The sequence below is a fragment of the Pseudophryne corroboree genome, chromosome 3, assembly GCF_028390025.1.
Source record: "Pseudophryne corroboree isolate aPseCor3 chromosome 3, aPseCor3.hap2, whole genome shotgun sequence".
NCBI classification, from domain to species: Eukaryota; Metazoa; Chordata; class Amphibia; order Anura; family Myobatrachidae; genus Pseudophryne; species Pseudophryne corroboree.
In genome coordinates this window covers 62,613,596-62,635,074 of record NC_086446.1, presented here as the reverse complement: position 1 = coordinate 62,635,074, position 21,479 = coordinate 62,613,596, and the positions used below count along the sequence as shown (strand labels likewise).

Genomic DNA, 21,479 nt, shown 5'->3' with positions numbered 1-21,479 from the left:
TCAGTCTGCAATCATCGGTATTCATTCTACGCAGTGCACTTCAGTCTGCAATCATCTGTATTCATTCTACGCAGTGCACCTCAGTCTGCAATCATCAGTATTCATTCTACACAGTGCACCTCAGTCTGTAATCATCGGTATTCATTCTACACAGTGCACCTCAGTCTGCAATCATCTGTATTCATTCTACACAGTGCACGTCAGTCTGCAATCATCTGTATTCATTCTACACAGTGCACTTTAGTCTGCAATCATCGGTATTCATTCTACACAGTGCACCTCAGTCTGCAATCATCGGTATACATTCTACACAATGCACCTCAGTCTGCAATCATCTGTATTTATTCTACACAGTGCACCTCAGTCTGCAATTATCAGTATTCATTCTACACAGTGCACTTCAGCTGCAATAATCAGTATTCATTCTACACAGTGCACCTCAGTCTGCAATCATCGGTATTCATTCTACACTGTGCACTTCAGTCTTCAGTCATCGGTATTCATTCTACGCAGTGCACTTCAGTCTGCAATCATCGGTATTCATTCTACACAGTGCACGTCAGTCTGCAATCATCTGTATTCATTCTACACAGTGCACCTCAGTCTGCAATCATCGGTATTCATTCTACACAGTGCACTTTAGTCTGCAATCATCAGTATTCATTCTACACAGTGCACCTCAGTCTGCAATCATCTGTATTCATTTTACACAGTGCACTTCAGTCTTCAATCATCTGTATTCATTCTACACAGTGCACTTCAGTCTGCAATAATCAGTATTCACTACATCCAGTGCACCTCAGTCTGCAATCATAGGTATTAATTCTACGCAGTGCACTTCAGTCTGCAATCATCGGTATTCATTCTAAGCAGTGCACTTCAGTCTGCAATCATCAGTATTCATTCTACGCAGTGCACTTCAGTCTGCAATCATCTGATTTCATTCTACGCAGTGCACCTCAGTCTGCAATCATCAGTATTCATACTACACAGTGCACCTCAGTCTGTAATCATCGGTATTCATTCTACACAGTGCACCTCAGTCTGCAATCATCTGTATTCATTCTACACAGTGCACTTCAGTCTGCAATCATCTGTATTCATTCTACACAGTGCACCTCAGTCTGCAATCACTGGTATTCATTCTACACAGTGCACTTCAGTCTGCAATCATCGGTATTCATTCTACACAGAGCACTTCAGTCTGCAATCATCTGTATTCATTCTACACAGTGCACCTCAGTCTGCAATCATCTGTATTCATTCTACACAGTGCACTTCCATCTGCAATCATCTGTATTCATTCTACACAGTGCACTTCAGTCTGCAATCATCAGTATTCATTCTACACAGTGCACCTCAGTCTGCAATCTTCTGTATTCATTCTACACAGTGCACTTCAGTCTTCAATCATCTGTATTCATTCTACACAGTGCACTTCAGTCTGCAATCATCTGTATTCATTCTACACAGTGCACTTCAGTCTGCAATCATCGGTATTCATTCTACACAGTGCACTTCAGTCTGCAATCATCGGTATTCATTCTACACAGTGCACCTCAGTCTGCAATCATCGGTATTCATTCTACACAGTGCACTTCAGTCTGCAATCATCGGAATTCATTCTACACAGTGCACCTCAGTCTGCAATCATCTGTATTCATTCTACACAGTGCACTTCAGTCTGCAATCATCTGTATTCATTCTAGACAGTGCACCTCAGTCTGCAATCATCAGTATTCATTCTACACAGTGCACTTCAGTCTGCAATCATCTGTATTCATTCTACACAGTGCACCTCAGTCTGCAATCATCAGTATTTATTCTACACAGTGCACCTCAGTCTGCAATCATCTGTATTCATTCTACACAGTGCACTTCAGTCTTCAATCATCTGTATTCATTCTACACAGTGCACTTCAGTCTGCAATAATCAGTATTCACTACACACAGTGCACCTCAGTCTGCAATCATAGGTATTCATTCTACGCAGTGCACTTCAGTCTGCAATCATCGGTATTCATTCTACACAGTGCACTTCAGTCTGCAATCATCTGTATTCATTCTACACAGTGCACTTCAGTCTGCAATCATCTGTATTCATTCTACACAGTGCACCTGAGTCTGCAATCATCAGTATTTATTCTACACAGTGCACCTCAGTCTGCAATCATCGGTATTCATTCTACACTGTGCACTTCAGTCTTTAGTCATCAGTATTCATTCTACGCAGTGCACTTCAGTCTGCAATCATCAGTATTCATTCTACACAGTGAACTTCAGCTGCAATCATCAGTATTCATTATACACCGTGCACTTCAGTCTTCAATCATCTGTATTCATTCTACGCAGTGCACTTCAGTCTGCAATCATCGGTATTCATTCTACACAGTGCACCTCAGTCTGCAATCATCGGTATTCATTCTACACAATGCACTTCAATCTGCAATCATCTGTATTCATTCTACACAGTGCACCTCAGTCTGCAATCATCAGTATTTATTCTACACAGTGCACCTCAGTCTGCAATTATTAGTATTCATTCTACACAGTGCACTTCAGCTGCAAGAATCAGTATTCATTATACAGAGTGCACTTCAGTCTGCAATCATCAGTATTCATTCCACACAGTGCACTTCAGTATGCAATCATCTGTATTCATTCTACACAGTGCACCTCAGTCTGCAATCATCGGTATTCATTCTACACAGTGCACCTCAGTCTGTAATTATCAGTATTCATTCTACGCAGTGCACTTCAGTCTGCAATCATCTGTATTCATTATACAGAGTGCACTTCAGTCTGCAATCATCAGTATTCATTCCACACAGTGCACCTCAGTATGCAATCATCTGTATTCATTCTACACAGTGCACCTCAGTCTGCAATCATCGGTATTCATTCTACACAGTGCACCTCAGTCTGCAATCATCTGTATTCATTCTACACAGTGCACGTCAGTCTGCAATCATCTGTATTCATTCTACACAGTGCACTTTAGTCTGCAATCATCGGTATTCATTCTACACAGTGCACCTCAGTCTGCAATCATCGGTATTCATTCTACACAATGCACTTCAGTCTGCAATCATCTGTATTCATTCTACACAGTGCACCTCAGTCTGCAATCATCAGTATTTATTCTACACAGTGCACCTCAGTCTGCAATTATCTGTATTCATTCTACACAGTGCACCTCAGTCTGCAATCATCGGTATTCATTCTACACTGTGCACTTCAGTCTTCAGTCATCGGTATTCATTCTAAGCAGTGCACTTCAGTCTGCAATCATCAGTATTCATTCTACACAGTGAACTTCAGCTGCAATCATCAGTATTCATTATACACCGTGCACTTCAGTCTTCAATCATCTGTATTCATTCTACGCAGTGCACTTCAGTCTGCAATCATCTGTATTCATTATACAGAGTGCACTTCAGTCTGCAATCATCAGTATTCATTCCACACAGTGCACCTCAGTCTGCAATCATCTGTATTCATTTTACACAGTGCACTTCAGTCTGCAATCATCTGAATTCATTCTACGCAGTGCACCTCAGTCTGTAATCATCGGTATTCATTCTACACAGTGCACCTCAGTCTGCAATCATCTGTATTCATTCTACACAGTGCACTTCAGTCTGCAATCATCTGTATTCATTCTACACAGTGCACCTCAGTCTGCAATCATCAGTGTTCATTCTACACAGTGCACCTCAGTCTGCAATCATCTGTATTCATTCTACACAGTGCACGTCAGTCTGCAATCATCTGTATTCATTCTACACAGTGCACCTCAGTCTGCAATCATCGGTATTCATTCTACACAGTACACTTTAGTCTGCAATCATCAGTATTCATTCTACACAGTGCACCTCAGTCTGCAATCATCTGTATTCATTCTACACAGTGCACTTCAGTCTTCAATCATCTGTATTCATTCTACACAGTGCACTTCAGTCTGCAATAATCAGTATATACTACACACAGTGCACCTCAGTCTGCAATCATAGGTATTCATTCTACGCAGTGCACTTCAGTCTGCAATCATCGGTATTCATTCTACGCAGTGCACTTCAGTCTGCAATCATCGGTATTCATTCTACGCAGTGCACTTCAGTCTGCAATCAACTGTATTCATTCTACGCAGTGCACCTCAGTCTGCAATCATCAGTATTCATTCTACACAGTGCACCTCAGTCTGTAATCATCGGTGTACATTCTACACAGTGCACCTCAGTCTGCAATCATCTGTATTCATTCTACACAGTGCACTTCAGTCTGCAATCATCTGTATTCATTCTACACAGTGCACCTCAGTCTGCAATCACTGGTATTCATTCTACACAGTGCACTTCAGTCTGCAATCATCGGTATTCATTCTACACAGAGTACTATAGTCTGCAATCATCTGTATTCATTCTACACAGTGCACCTCAGTCTGCAATCATCTGTATTCATTCTACACAGTGCACTTCCATCTGCAATCATCTGTATTCATTCTACACAGTGCACTTCAGTCTGCAATCATCAGTATTCATTCTACGCAGTGCACCTCAGTCTGCAATCTTCTGTATTCATTCTGCACAGTGCACTTCAGTCTTCAATCATCTGTATTCATTCTACACAGTGCACTTCAGTCTGCAATCATCTGTATTCATTCTACACAGTGCACTTCAGTCTGCAATCATCGGTATTCATTCTACACAGTGCACTTCAGTCTGCAATCATCGGTATTCATTCTACACAGTGCACCTCAGTCTGCAATCATCGGTATTCATTCTACACAGTGCACTTCAGTCTGCAATCATCGGACTTCATTCTACACAGTGCACCTCAGTCTGCAATCATCTGTATTCATTCTACACAGTGCACTTCAGTCTGCAATCATCTGTATTCATTCTACGCAGTGCACCTCAGTCTGCAATCATCAGTATTCATTCTACACAGTGCACCTCAGTCTGCAATCATCAGAATTCATTCTACACAGTGCACCTCAGTCTCCAATCATTTGTATTTATTCTACACAGTGCACTTCAGTCTGCAATCATCTGTATTCATTCTACACAGTGCACTTTAGTCTGCAATCATCTGTATTCATTCTACACAGTGCTCCTCAGTCTGCAATCATCAGTATTCATTCTACACAGTGCACTTCAGTCTGCAATCATCTGTATTCATTCTACACAGTGCACCTCAGTCTGCAATCATCAGTATTTATTCTACACAGTGCACCTCAGTCTGCAATCATCGGTATTCATTCTACACAGTGCACTTCAGTCTTCAATCATCTGTATTCATTCTACACAGTGCACTTCAGTCTGCAATAATCAGTATTCACTACACACAGTGCACTTCAGTCTGCAATCATAGGTATTCATTCTACGCAGTGCACTTCAGTCTGCAATCATCGGTATTCATTCTACACAGTTCACTTCAGTCTGCAATCATCTGTATTCATTCTTACACAGTGCACTTCAGTCTGCAATCATCTGTATTCATTCTACACAGTGCACCTCAGTCTGCAATCATCAGTATTTATTCTACACAGTGCACCTCAGTCTGCAATCATCGGTATTCATTCTACACTGTGCACTTCAGTCTGCAGTCATCGGTATTCATTCTACACTGTGCACCTCAGTCTGCAATCATCAGTATTTATTCTACACAGTGCACCTCAGTCTGCAATCATCGGTATTCATTCTACACTGTGCACCTCAGTCTGCAATCATCTGTATTCATTCTACACAGTGTACTTCAGTCTGCAATCATCTGTATTCATTCTACACAGTGCACTTTAGTCTGCAATCATCGGTATTCATTCTACACAGTGTACTTCAGTCTGCATTCATCTGTATTCATTCTAGACAGTGCACCTCAGTCTGCAATCATCTGTATTAATTCTACACAGTGTACTTCAGTCTGCAATCATCTGTATTCATTCTACACAGTGCACTTTAGTCTGCAATCATCGGCATTCATTCTACACAGTGTACTTCAGTCTGCATTCATCTGTATTCATTCTACCCAATGCACCTCAGTCTGCAATCATCTGTATTCATTCTACACAGTGTACTTCAGTCTGCAATCATCTGTATTCATTCTACACAGTGCACTTTAGTCTGCAATCATTGGCATTCATTCTACACAGTGAACTTCAGTCTGCATTCATCTGTATTCATTCTAGACAGTGCACCTCAGTCTGCAATCATCTGTATTCATTCTACACAGTGCACTTCAGTCTTCAATCATCTGTATTCATTCTACAGAGTGCACTTCAGTCTGCAATCATCGGTATTCATTCTACACAGTGCACTTCAGTCTGCAATCATCGGTATTCATTCTACACAGTGCACCTCAGTCTGCAATCATCGGTTTTCATTCTACACAGTGCACTTCAGTCTGCAATCATCGGACTTCATTCTACACAGTGCACCTCAGTCTGCAATCATCTGTATTCATTCTACACAGTGCACTTCAGTCTGCAATCATCGGTATTCATTCTACGCAGTGCACCTCAGTCTGCAATCATCAGTATACATTCTACACAGTGCACCTCAGTCTGCAATCATCAGAATTCATTCTACACAGTGCACCTCAGTCTCCAATCATTTGTATTCATTATACACAGTGCACTTCAGTCTGCAATCATCTGTATTCATTCTACACAGTGCACTTCAGTCTGCAATCATCTGTATTCATTCTACACAGTGCTCCTCAGTCTGCAATCATCAGTATTCATTCTACACAGTGCACTTCAGTCTGCAATCATCTGTATTCATTCTACACAGTGCACCTCAGTCTGCAATCATCAGTATTTATTCTACACAGTGCACCTCAGTCTGCAATCATCGGTATTCATTCTACACAGTGCACTTCAGTCTTCAATCATCTGTATTCATTCTACACAGTGCACTTCAGTCTGCAATAATCAGTATTCACTACACACAGTGCACCTCAGTCTGCAATCATAGGTATTCATTCTACGCAGTGCACTTCAGTTTGCAATCATCTGTATTCATTCTACACAGTTCACTTCAGTCTGCAATCATCTGTATTCATTCTACACAGTGCACTTCAGTCTGCAATCATCTGTATTCATTCTACACAGTGCAACTCAGTCTGCAATCATCAGTATTTATTCTACACAGTGCACCTCAGTCTGCAATCATCGGTATTCATTCTACACTGTGCACTTCAGTCTTTAGTCATCGGTATTCATTCGACGCAGTGCACTTCAGTCTGCAATCATTAGTATTCATTCTACACAGTGAACTTCAGCTGCAATCATCAGTATTCATTATACACCGTGCACGTCAGTCTTCAATCATCTGTATTCATTTTACGCAGTGCACTTCAGTCTGCAATCATCGGTATTCATCATACAGAGTGCACTTCAGTCTGCAATCATCAGTATTCATTCCACACAGTGCACCTCAGTCTGCAATCATCTGTATTCATTCTACACAGTGCACTTCAGTCTGCAATCATCTGGATTCATTCTACACAGTGCACCTCAGTCTGCAATCATCGGTATTCATTCTACACAGTGCACCTCAGTCTGCAATCATCTGTATTCATTCTACACAGTGCACTTTAGTCTGCAATCATCGGTATTCATTCTACACAGTGCACCTCAGTCTGCAATCATCGGTATTCATTCTACACAATGCACTTCAGTCTGCAATCATTGGTATTCATTCTACACAGTGCACTTCAGTCTGCAATCATCGGTATTCATTCTACCCAATGCACCTCAGTCTGCAATCATCTGTATTCATTCTACACAGTGTACTTCAGTCTGCAATCATCTGTATTCATTCTACACAGTGCACTTTAGTCTGCAATCATCGGCATTCATTCTACACAGTGTACTTCAGTCTGCATTCATCAGTATTCATTCTAGACAGTGCACCTCAGTCTGCAATCATCTGTATTCATTCTACACAGTGCACTTCAGTCTGCAATCATCAGTATTCATTCTACCCAGTGCACTTCAGTCTGCAATCATCGGTATTCATTCTGCACAGTGCACCTAAGTCTGCAATCATCGGTATTCATTCTACACAGTGCACCTCAGTCTGTAATCATCTGTATTAATTCTACAGAGTGCACTTCAGTCTGCAATCATCGGTATTCATTCTACCCAGTGCACCTCAGTCTGTAATCATCTGTATTCATTCTACACAGTGCACTTCAGTCTGCAATCATTGGTATTCATTCTACACAGTGCACCTCAGTCTACAATCATCAGTATTCATTCTACACAGTGCACCTCAGTCTGCAATCATCGGTATTCATTCTACACAGTGCACTTCAGTCTGCAATCATCTGTATTCATTCTACACAGTGCACTTCAGTGTGCAATCATCGGTATTCATTCTACACAGTGCACTTCAGTCTGCAATCATCTGTATTCATTCTACACAGTGCACTTTAGTCTGCAATCATCGGCATTCATTCTACACAGAGGACTTCAGTCTGCAATCATTGGTATTCAGGGCTTTAAGTGGTCCTAGAGAGGTGGTGGAACTCATATACCCGTAACCACCCCATCCCCCCTTCTCTCACATTTAGAGGGGCCAGGGCCAGTGCTAGTGTTTTCGGTACCCCCCTGCAAACTATAAATTTGTGCCCTGCTTCCCATACTTTATAAAGGGACATTGATCTCACAAAGATGCAACATGGTCACATACAGTAATAGTACCCCCAATTCAAATTACACCACACAGTAGCACAATCTTAGTCACATTACACCGCATGTAGTGCCCTTGATTCATATTACACCACATAGTAATGACCCTCTATGCATGTTATGCCACACAGTAGTGCCCCTTATATACAATGCCCACAGTAGTGCCCTTATTCACAAATCCCACAAAATAGTGCCCCTTACACATAATGCGCACATTTGTAGTGCCCCTTACACATAATGACCACAGTAGTGCTACTTATACAAAAAATGCCCACAGTAGTAGTGCTGCTTATGTACAGAATGCCCACAGTAGTAGTGCCCATTACACATAATGCCCACAATAGTAGTGCCCCTTACACATAATGACCACAGTAGTGCCCCTTATACACATCTCTGCTTCTGCCACTCCAGCAGCTCACTGCCTGTGTCCCTCCAGCAGCTCCATACCCTGTATCCCTCCAGCAGCTTCCCTGCCTCTGTTTTCTTCCAGCCCTCTCTCATCTTCAAGATACACAGAGCCTGCTCCTCTTCATGGCTCCTCTTCACTTCAGCAAAGGTAATAGCATGACATAACATATACGTTATGCAGGAATAGGAAGCCACTAGGACCTGAAAGGGGATGAATACTGTCCAACAGACACAGCGTGTGTAAGTACCAAGAGGGGTGAGCTGTAAATGGAGGAGGACCATGGAGCCACCAGAACCTGAGGAAGGGGGAGGGGCTGCAGCTCATCAATAACACTATTACAACCTGCATCATTTATTGATGTAGGTGATGGGCCAGGTTTTTCTGTTGGAATTACTGTTCAGGTCAATGAAGGTGGTGGAACTAGTTCCCCCTTCCATTACAGGTGGGGGAACTCAGTTCCACCTCGTTCCCCCCCACTTTAACCCCTGTTGGTATTAATTCTAAACAGTGCATTTCAGTCTGCATTCATCGGTATTCATTCTACACAGTGCACCTCAGTCTGCAATCATCTGTATTCATTCTACACAGTGCACTTCAGTCTGCTATTATCAGTATCTATTCCTCACAGTGCACTCACTTTTCAAGCTCCAGTATCCATTCCACACAGTGGCCCTCATTCCGAGTTGATCGCTAGGAGCTGTTGTTCGCAGCACAGCGATCAGGCTAATAATCTGCATTTCTGCTCATGCGTACGGGCCGCAGTATGCACGCACTAAATACTTTCACACAAAACTATGCAGTTTTACACAAGGGCGAGCGACGCTTTGCTGTCGCTCTGTTGATTGGGGAGTGATTGACAGGAAGTGGGTGTTTCTGGGTGGTAACTGGCCGTTTTCCGGGAGTGTGCTAAAAAACGCAGGTGTGTCAGGCAAAAACGCAGGCGTGCCTGAGGAAATGGGGGAGTGGCAGGCCAAACGCAGGGCGTGTTTGTGATGTCAAAGCAGGAACTAAACTGACTGAAGTGATCGCAAGGCAGAAGTAGGTTTGGAGCTGCTCAGAAACTGCATGAAAATTTTTATGAGCAGTTCTGCTAACCTTTCGTTCGCACTTCTGCTAAGCTAAGATACACTCCCAGAGGGCGGCGGCCTAGCGTTTGCACTGCTGCTAAAAGCAGCTAGCGAGCGATCAACTCGGAATGAGGGCCTATGTACTAACTAGTCTGCTAGCACAAATAACCATTCCTCATGGTGCACTTTAGTCTGCAGCTATCAGTATCTATTCATACTGTGCATTCCTCACATACTCTCTGTAGCAGTGTGTGGAGCTCCACCTGTAAGTGATTACATCAACTATATATACAGTCAGAGGCTGAATTGTGGGAGGCAATGGAGTCGGCTGCCGCTGGGCTCCTGACCTGCAGGGGGCACTTCTCCATTGCCTCCCACTGCCCGACAATCCATCCCTGCATCTGACTGGGCGGAGGAGCGTGTCAATGTCATGACACGACAGCAGCAGCTGCCTCCTCGTATGCAGAGTAATGAGCTGACAGCTGGCTGCAGCTAGGGGGAGCTCCAGCACACAGCTGCTCACAGAGACTTCCAATTGAGCTGGCCGGCTGAAGCTCTCTCTTCCTCCGTCCTGGTGATAGCAACAGGTAGGCACTGGCACCACCTGTTGCATTGTGTGTGTGTGTGTGTGTGTGTGTGTGTGTGTGTGTGTGTGTGTGTGTTTGTGTGGGGAGGGGGGGTAATTACCGAGGGTATCTTTAATAAATGTTGGCAGCAATGTGTTTATGTGTGTGAATGGTTTTAAGTGAGGTGTGTATGTCTGTGTTTTTTAAAAGAAAGTTGTGTGTTTAAGTAAAAGAGGCGTGTGTGTGTGTGTGTGTGTAAGTGAAAGTGGCATGTGTGTGTGTAATTGTGCGTGTCTAAGTGAAAGTGTCATGTGCGTGTAATTGTGTGTGTGTATAAATGAAATAGGCATGTGTGTGTGTGTAAGTGATGTGTGTGTAATTGTTTGTAAGTGAAAGTGGCATGTGAAAGTGGCATGCGTGTAATTGTGTGTGTGTAAGTGAAAGAGGCATGTGTGTGTGTAATTGTGCATGTGTAAGTGAAAGTGACGTGTGTGAGGGTGTAATTGTGTGTAAGTGAAAGTGGCACGTGTGTGTGTAAGTGAAAGTGGCGTGCATGTAATTGTGTGTGTAAGTGAAAGAGGCATGTGTGTGTGTATAATTGTGCATGTGAAAGTGACGTGTGTGTGTGGGTGTAATTGTATGTAAGTGAAAGTGGCACGTGTGTTTGTGTGAAAGTGACGTGTGTAATTGTGTGTAAGTGAAAGTGGCACGTGTGTGTGTAAGTGAAAGTGGCGTGCGTGTAATTGTGTGTGTAAGTGAAAGAGGCATGTGTGTGTGTAATTGTGCATGTGAAAGTGACGTGTGTGTGTGTGTGTGTGGGTGTAATTGTATGTAAGTGAAAGTGGCACGTGTGTTTGTGTGTAAGTGAAAGTGACGTGTGTGTAATTGTGTGTAAGTGAAAGTGGCATGTGTGTGTAACTGAAAGTGGCATGTGTGTGTGTGTAATTGTGTGTGTAAGTGAAAGTGACGTGTGTGTGTGTAAGTGAAAAAGGTGTGTGTGTGTAAGTGAAAGCGGCGTGTGTGTAAGTGAAAAAGGTGTGTGTGCGTGTCTAAGTGAAACAGGCACATGTGTGTAAGTGAAAAAGGTTTGTGTAAGTGAAAAGGTGTGTGTGTGTGTGTGTGTGTGTGTGTAAGTGAAAAAGGCACGTGTAAGTGAAAAAGGCATGTGTGTGTAACTGAAAAAGGCATGTGTGTAAATGATAAAGGCGTGTGTGTGTGTAAGTAAAAGAAGTGTGTGTGCGCAAGTAAAAGAGGCATGTGAGTTAGTGAAAAAGGTATGTTTGTGTAAGTGAAAGAGGTATGTGTGTTTTAAGTGAAAAAGGCATGTGTAAGTGAAAGATGTGTGTGTTTTAAGTGAAAAAAGCATGTGTGTGTTCAAGGAAAAGAGGCATATGTGTGTGTAAGTGAAAGATGTGTGTGTGTATGTCTATACTACTATTGTGAAAGGCATCTGAGTACACTGCTACTGTTCACCCTGAGTACCAGATATCTACATATGGCATATATGTGTGTGGGGGGGGGGAAGGGGGGCACCAACATTTTATCATGCCTCCGGGCGACTGGGGCGAGCTTACGCCACTGTATACAGTAGATACTTCTTACTTAAGTTCCAGTAGTGTACAGTTTGGATGTTTCAGTCCCTCACACAGAAGTTTTATTCCATTGTTCTGCAGGTGGTTCCATGACATATTCAATGAGATCAGAGAGCGGTTTGTAATAAGAACAGAGCGGAGATCATCACAGCAGGAGGAGGTCAGACCACAGAACTTTAACCTGATGAAATATGAGACCTCTTGTTTAGTTTATATCTTATAATAACCAGCCTCACATGCAGCATGATGTCATAACAGAAAGACTAACACTATATAAAGCAGGTCCAATGCTATTAGGCTGTATGTGTAGCTGTTGGATTATGTGTGTATGACTTGCAGGGTTATGGCAGAGTGTAGGTACACACCAGCGGAGTCAACAAACAGCCCAGTAAACAATGGGCTGGTTTATTCAGTAGTAATGGGATTTGTACAGCCGTACTCACAGTTGTTTATACAGCATTGAGCAGAGATTGGGCCCGATTCAGACCTGTTCGCTGTTGTGCGAATTTGCAAGGCTGAGGATTATCGATCGACTGTGCATGCGTACGGATTGTAGTGCACATGCGAGAGGCCAAACTGTAAAAAAAATCCAGCAACTCTTTTGATCGCAAGGTGATTGACAGGAAGCGGCCGTTTGGCCGCTTCCTGTCAATCACCAGGTAACTGGCTGTTTTCTGGGAGTGTCAGGTAAAATGCAGGCTGCCCAAGTGTTTTCAGGGAGGGTGTGTGACGTCAGCTCCGGACCCAATCAGCCAGTTTGTATGGCACTGGAGGAGTAAGTCCTGGACTACGCACAGTCTGCACAGACTGGAACAATCCATACTTGCCGACCCTCCCGGAATGGCCGGGAGGCTCCCGAAAATCGGGTGACCCTCCCGGCCCCCCGGAAGAGCAGGCAAGTCTCCCGATTTCAGGGGTCACCACTGCCCGGCCGCCCACTTAGCGAGTAAAGTGGGCGGTCCGGGCAGGCGATGACGCGATTCTTGATGAATCGCGTCATCATAGCCACGCCTCCTGCTGTAATAGCGGCATTGCACAGTGGAGGGCGTGGCTTACATGATGCGATCCAGCAGCCACGCCCCCATCAAGCCTCTGGCCCGCCCCCTCTGCACGTCACCTCACTGCCCGCCTGCCCTGCTGAGCCAACCGGCTACTCTCTCCCAGAGAGAGCAGCCCAAAAGTCGGCAAGTATGGAACAATCATTCGATGGTGAGTGATTTGCGAAAGGATTTGCAGCTGACCGGCGTTTGCAAAGCTTTTTGCACGGTGTACGCAGACTTGCACGGGGCGGTTTTTCACTTTGTCTGGGCGGCGACTATCTGATTGCAAGCCTCTGCAAATTCGCAGAGGAGAGATCAGGTCTGAATTACCCTCTTTGAATGGAGCATACAGCAGCTCAGACCCCCCGCATGCCACTCATATACTTCTTAAAATGTGTAAAGGTAATACTGGGGCAAGATAAATCCCTCTCATTTACATGGAACCCTTCCAAGGTCCGCCAATTGGTCAAGACACATGCCATTCACATCTTCTCACATGTTCTTTACTCACCAAGCCTAACATGTTTTCCTTCCCAGCCAGCGCCTGTAGACAAAGTATAGAGAGCACACTGCACGTGAAGCAGTTACCTAACTGACTCCCGGGATACCGGCGGTCACTATACCGACGCCGGCATCCCGATAAAGGACGCTATCTCGACATCTACATACTGATGCCAAACGGAATGCCGGCATCACAATGCCGGCATCCCGAACGTCCTGACAGTGGGACGCGCTGGCATCCTGACGCGGGGGGGGGGGGGGGAGTTAGGTTTAGTATGAGGACGGGGGACTAGGATTAGGGGGAAGCTTAGGGAAGGTTACGGTTAGGGACCGGGGAGGGAGGGTTATGGATAGGCATCAAGCGGGGAGGGTTAGGTTTAGGCAGTAGGGAAGGGAGGGTTAGGGTTAGGCACCCACAAGGGAGGGTTAGGGTAGGGAAAGGGTGAGGGTTATCGGACTTACTAGGGGACTGTTGGGATTATGATGGGCGGGATGCCAGTGTCGGCATTCCGTCCATCGGTCATTCATATGATCCCCACTGCACTACCTCCTCATAATCCACTTTGGTGTTTAACAGCAGTGTGCAGAAAAGTTCCCATGATGTGGAAACCAGTGGCTTTCATTCAGGCTTCCATTCTATGCAGACCAGTCGGCAGATTAGACAAACATTCCGGTACTTGGAGCTCCGTACACACCAAGATATTTCTGGCTCAGTGTGTACGTTCACCAATGGATGAATATTAAACTGCGCATAAGATGTGACCTCCAGATCGGACCATTTGCGGGAGCATTCATTGGCTAATGCTCGTGCATGCACACATATACAATGATTGGGCTGATCAACCAATATAGTGTGATTGGCCCATTGACTGTATTAATGGAGCACAGAGTCAGAGCTGCTGCTGAAACCAACTACTGCCCATGTCGTCCAGGGCTTATAATTTAATGACTAACTTAATTATATCTAATACAAGAAAATTAATGACCAAAAAAACAACATATAATAAAACAAGCAATTATTGAAACAAAAAGTATGAATGAAGGGTTCCTTAAAAATGTACTCCTGTGAAACTAACCAATGGGAGTCTGGGGGCAGACCTATAAGGAGAAGAGAAGCCTAACGCCGAGTCCCAGCTGTAATACACACAGCACCGTCCATCCCCGGGATAACCAGCCAGCGCCCCCTCCCCTCGACGCACTGTGTGGTCGGCGCTGCAGCCGCCAGTGATTACTGTACATAAATGCTAAGGCAGGTCTTACATTAGTTCCTCCAGGGTACAGTCTGGATGCATTAGGCCCTCACACAGAAGTTTTACTCCAGAGTCCATCAGTTTGTTCCATGCCAGCTCCAGTCTGGTCAGAGAGCGGTTTGTAATAAGAACAGAGCGGAGATCATTACAGCAGGAGGAGGTCAGAGCACAGTGCTGTAACCTGATGAGAGATGAGGGATTTGGATTAATTCATTTATTGTCATTGTAAGCCTCACACTCAGCATGACGTCATAACCACAATATAAAACTGAATACAGTATACACAGTAAAATTGTTCATATACTGTTACTGTACTGTATTGTACATATACACCTATTAGGCTGAATGTTGCTAATAATTTGCAGAGCCATAACTAGACATTTTAGTGCCATGTGCAAGAATAGAGATGTGCGGACTCTTTTCAGGTTTTGTGTTTTGGATCTGGATCTCGATTCATGTTTTGGATCTGGATTGGTTTTGACAAAACCACCCTTTCGGGGTTTTGGTTTTGGATCTGGATTTAAAAAAAACCAAAACAAACAAACAAACAAACAAACAAACAAACAAACAAACAAACATAAAAACAGCTAACATCACAGAATTTGGGGGTCATTTTGATCCTACGGTATTATTAACCTCAATAACATTCATTTCCACTCATTTCCAGTCTATTCTAAACACCTCACAATATTGTTTTTATGCCTAAAGGTTGCACTGAGGTCGCTGTATGACTAAGCTATGCGACACAAGTTGGCGGCACAAACACCTGGCCAGAGCCGGATTAAGACCATGGGGGGCCCGGGGCACTTAAGAGAGTGGGGCCCCTAATAGAGAAGGCAGAAAATATATATATATATATATATATATATATATATACATATATATATATACACACACATATACATATATATATATACACACACACATATATATATATATATATATTTGCCTCCCCAAGCAGCACACCCCCTGCCACACCGCAGATCGGATCTCTCTTCCGATCCAATCTGCGGTGCTGTGCTCCCCGGATCCCGTCCTCACTGCAGCAGCGGGCGCACAGACAGGACAGCTGAGCTGAGCGACGGCTCAGCTGTCCAATAAAGTATGAATGAAGCAGCCTGCCGCTCAGTCATTGGCTGGGCACGCAGGCTGTTTCATTGATACATTATTGGACAGCTGAGCCCAGTGGCGTAACTAGAAATTTTTCTCCCTCAAGCCAAAAAATCCTTCGGCGCCCCCCCCCCCCCATACCCCCCGTAATTGGCACTAGCAAAGGTAGAAAAATGTGCACGACGCAGGCGCGCGCCGGCAAAAAGGGTGTGTGGCTTTGTCGAAATGGGCGTGGCTTTGCGTGGAGGGCGTGGCATTGCAGGAAAAGACTACCTTATACCCCAGTTTTGCAACCTGCACGCCCAGACGTTGGCCACCACAGGAAAGAAAAATAATCCTGATTCATGCCCCTTACATTATTTGTCATTTTTCCTCCTTATAGTAATGCCCAGTATACATTATGCCACATACTGCAATGGCCCTTAGACATTATGCCACACACAATAATGCACACACCGTAATGCCCCCGACACATTATGCCACACACCATAATGCCTGTGACACATTATGACAGGAATCGCAATGCCCGTTATACATTATGCTACACACTGCAATGCCCCTGATACATTATAGCACATACAATGTCTGTGACACAGTATGACACACACCACAATGATCCTGAGACATTATACCACATACCACAATGCCCGTGATATAGTATACAACACACCGTAATGCCTGATACATTATGACACACACCGCAATGTCCGTGATACATTATGCCACACACCGTAATGCCCATTACACATTAAGTTCTACAGTAAGGCTTCTAATTACTTTTAAATTACCTGCTCGTTGCCAGGGGTTTCATGCTCTTGGTTCCATGCACGGTGCCAGGGGTTTTTATGATCAGGGTGTCATGCTCGTTGCAAGGGGTTTCATGCACTGGCTGTCATGCTCGTTGCTAGGGGTAGTGCTTGTTGCTAGGGCCATGCTCCCAGTGCCACATATGCCCCCGGTGCCAGATATTCCCCTACAGTGCCAGGTATATGCCCCTAGTGCCAGATATTCCCCCACAGTGCCAGGTACATGCCCCCAGTGCCACATATACCCCCCCCCCCAGTGCCACATATGCCCCCTCAGTGCCTGCTCCCCCCAGTGCCAAATATTCCCCCACAGTGCCAGGTATATGCCCCCAGTGCCAGATATTCCCCCACAGTGCCAGGTATATGCCTCCAGTGCCAGATCTTCCCCCCACAGTGCCAGGTATATGCCCCCAGTGCCAGATCTGCCCCCACAGTGCCAGGTATATACCCCCAGTGCCAGATCTGCCCCCCACAGTGCCAGGTATATGCCCCCAGTGCCAGATCTTCCCCCCAGTGCCAGGTATATGCCCCCAGTGCCAGATCTGCCCCCCACAGTGCCAGGTATATGCCCCCAGTGCCAGATCTCTCCCCCCCCCCACAGTGCCTGCTTCCCAACCCCCCCATGTGTTGGAGGGACACGGAGCGCATCGCGCGTCTCTCCTATGTCCCTCCTGGCTCTCCCCTGGCTGGTCTAATACAGGAAGTGCCGGTTCGTGAGCCAATCAGAGCTCACGAACGGCACTTCCTTAGACCGGCTGGGGGAGAGCCAGGGAGGGACACAGGAGAGACGCGCGATGCGCTCCGTGTCCCTCCAACACAGCAGGGAGGGAGAGGAGACCGCAGATTGACATGCGGACGCTCGTCCGCATGTCAATCTGTTCTGGAGCCGGGGAGCGGAGCACAGCACCGCAGATCGGATCGGAAGAGAGATCCGATCTGCGGTGTAGCAGGGGGCCCTTTTGGAAAGTATCCCCCGGGCCCCCCCCTTAATCCGGCTCTGCACCTGGCCCATCTAGGAGTGGAATTGCAGTGTCAGATAGGATGGCAGTTTTAAAAACTAGGCCCCAAAGAGCACATAATGCAAAGAAAAAAAGAGGTGCAAGATGGAATAGTCCTTGGGCCCTCCCACCCACCCTTATGTTGTATAAACAGGACATGCACACTTTAACAAACCAATCATTTATGTGACAGGGTCTGCCACATGACTGTGGCTGAATTGATTGGTTTGTTTGGGCCCCCACCAAAAAATAAGCAATTAATCTCTCCTTGGACAAACTGGCTCTACAGAGGCAAGATGTCGTCCTTATCCTCCTCCTCCAATTCCTCACCCCTTTCAGTGTGTACATCCTCATCTTCACAGAGTATTAATTCATCCCCACGGGAATCCACCATCACAGGTCCCTGTGTACTTTGTGGAGGCAATTGCTGGTAAAGGTCTCCCTGGAGGGATTTATCATTCATTTTGATGAACATCATCTTCTCCACATTTTGTGGAAGTAACCTCCTACGCTGATCGCTGACAAGGTTACCGGCTGCACTACTCTTTCGGAGTACACACTGGAGGGGAGACAACTTAGGTAAAATAAAGCCAGTTTGTGCAAGGTCCTCCAAATTGCCTATTTTTCCTGCCAGTATACATACGGACTGTCTGACATGCCTACTTGGATACTGTCACCGATATATAATCCTCCACCATTCTTTCAATGGTGACAGCATCCTATGCAGTGACAGTAGACATGTCAGTAATTGTTGGCAGCTCCTTCAGTCCGGACCAGATGTCAACACTTGCTCCTGACTGCCCTAAATTTTATTATTTTCCTCGCAGCCCCAGTTGCAGGAGAAAATGAAGGAGGAGCTGTTGACGGGTCACGTTCCGCTTGAGTTGACAATTTTCTCACCAGCAGGTCTTTGCACCTCTGCAGACTTGTGTCTGCTGGAAAGAGAGATACAATGTAGGCTTTAAACCTAGGATCAAGCACAGTGGCCAAAATGTAGTGCTCTGATTTCAACAGATTGACCACCCTTGAATCCTGGCAAAGCGAATGAATGGTTCCATCCACAAGTCCCACATACTTAGCGGAATCGCTCCACCTTAGCTCCTCCTTCAATTTCTCCAGCTGCTTCTGCAAAAGCCTGATGAGGGGAATGACCTGACTCAAGCTGGCAGTGTCTGAACTGACTTCATGTGTGGCAAGTTCGAAGGTTGGAGAACCTTGCACAACACAGAAATCAATTTTTTAGGCCACCAACAGCATCTCCTGCATGCCCCTGTCATTTTTGTAAAATTCTGCACCACCAAATAAATTGTATATGCAAATCATGGGACATGCTGGAATTTGCCCAGATGTAATGCATGCACAATATTGGTGGCATTGTCAGATATTACAAATCCCCAGGAGATTCTAAGTGGAGTAAGCCATTGTGCGATGATGTCCCTCAGTTTCCGTAAGAGGTTGTCAGCAGTGTGCTTCTTACGGAAAGTGGTGATACACAGCGTAGCCTGCCTAGGAACGAGCTGGTGTTTGTGAGATGCTGCTACTGGTGCCGCTGCTGTTGTTGCTGCGGAAGGCAATACATCTACCCAGTGTGCTGTCACAGTCATATAGTCCTTAGTCTGCTCTGTTCCACTTGTCCACATGTCCGTGGTTAACTGGACCCTGGGTACAACCGCATTTTTCAGGACACAGAGGACACTTTTCTTAATGTCCCTGTACAGTCCGGGAATCGCTTGCCTAGTGGAATCGGTACCGGGGACACAGTGCGTCCCTCAACTGTCTAAATCCCACTGCACTAATGGTGGATACCGGATGCACGACTAACACCAGCATAGTTGTTATGGCCTCAGTAATCCGCTTTGCAACAAGGTGACTACTGTCATATTTCATCTTCCTCGCCAAAGGCTTCAAGTGATCCTGGAGAGGTGGGAGAACTCATCTCCCTCACCAGCCGTGCGTGCTGCAAAAGGGTGTGTGGCATCACTAGGAAGGGGCGTGGCAACACAATAGTACCCCCAATTCAAAATAACGCCTCACAGTAGCACAATTGTATTCACATTGCCACAGTAGAAGTGCCGCTTACACACACAATGCCCACAGTAGCAGTGCTGCTTACACACACAATGCCCACAGTAGCAGTGCCACTTAAGCCCACAGCAGTTCTCCCCCCACACACACAATTTTAGATGTGATTTGCAATGTAGCAGGATATGTTGAACAACCTTTGCTCACTGATCTTCTGTCTTCAATGTGTCCGTTCTGTTTCCTTTGTCTGTCACTTTCCTCATGTGTCCATATCTTCATCCTAGGCAACCCTCTCACTCCCTATATACTCTCCTTTGTGTCTGATCACCTGCATATTTTTCTCCTTTACTTACCCCCTACACCTCTCCCTCCCTGCTATACCTTCAGCCTCTGCTTCCATCTTAAATCCTGCACATCTCACTACTGTGCCTCACTCTCCTACCTCACCCCCTGCTCCTCTCATATCCCTATCTCACCCCTGTGCCTCACTTACCCATCTCACTCCCTGTGCCTCACTCCATCTCACCCACTTCTCCTCTCACTCCCTGCTACCACTTCAGCCTCTGCTTCTATCTTAACCCCTGCACCTCTCACTCCTGTGCCTCACTCCCTGCTCCTCTTATTCCCCCATCTCACTTCCTGTGCCTCACTCCTCCATCTCACCTCCTGTGCCCCACTCCCCCATATCACCTCCTCTGCCCCACTCCCCCATATCACCTCCTCTGCCTCAGTCCCCCATATCATCTCCTATGCAACACTCCCCATATCACCTCCTCTGCCTCAGTCACCCATATCATCTCCTATGCATCACTCCCCCTGTGCCTCACCTCCCCCCATATCACCTCCTGCTCCTAGCATTTAGATGAGACACAGTCTCTCTAGGAGTGGTACGGAAGTGGAGCAGGGAGCATCAGCTGGGTCACAGCTGCAGTTCAGTTTAAGTTGTCAGTGGCTGCCAGCCATTTCTGTAGACCGGTGCTGCTGATCAGAAGAAGAGGCCGCTCTTTGAATCCACGCGCCAATCATGGCTGGCAGACCGCCAGCCAATGAGAAGCTGCCACTTGGCAGCTTCTCAATGGTTGGCGGTGCATGAGCCGTGATTGGCTTACACAGTTTAAAAAAAGAAAAGCCTTGCTGTCTTTTAATTGTCAGTCGGCCCGCCCATGATCCAGGATTGGCTGGCGGCCGCTGCTAGCTTTAAAGTGCACTGTAGCCGGGACCAGATGTTACTGGCCGGACAGAGCGGAACTGGTTCCGCCTTCAGTTAGGCGTACCACTCAAGGATCCTCCGGAGGAATCCCAGTTAGGAGAGGACTCATCAGTCATGCCAACAGAGCCGTAACTACATGTGTGCGCTGTGTGCATTGCACACAGCGCACTTCTACTTGGAGCGCATTGTGTGCCTTGTCCCCGATTGGCCGCC

At 45.7% G+C, this 21,479-nt stretch overlaps 1 protein-coding gene across 1 annotated transcript in view; it reads right to left on the bottom strand.

Moving 5' to 3' along the window:
- Positions 1 to 12,335: 12,335 nt before the first annotated feature.
- Positions 12,336 to 21,479, bottom strand: part of LOC135057163 (NACHT, LRR and PYD domains-containing protein 12-like) — a 152,832-nt gene continuing 143,688 nt past the window's right edge. Inside the window, exons 9-10 of the mRNA XM_063963062.1 lie at positions 15,131 to 15,301; positions 12,336 to 12,510 (exon numbers count right to left, since the gene is read on the bottom strand). Of these exons, the coding sequence (XP_063819132.1) occupies positions 12,336 to 12,510; positions 15,131 to 15,301 (346 nt within the window). The remainder of the gene's footprint in view (positions 12,511 to 15,130; positions 15,302 to 21,479) is intronic.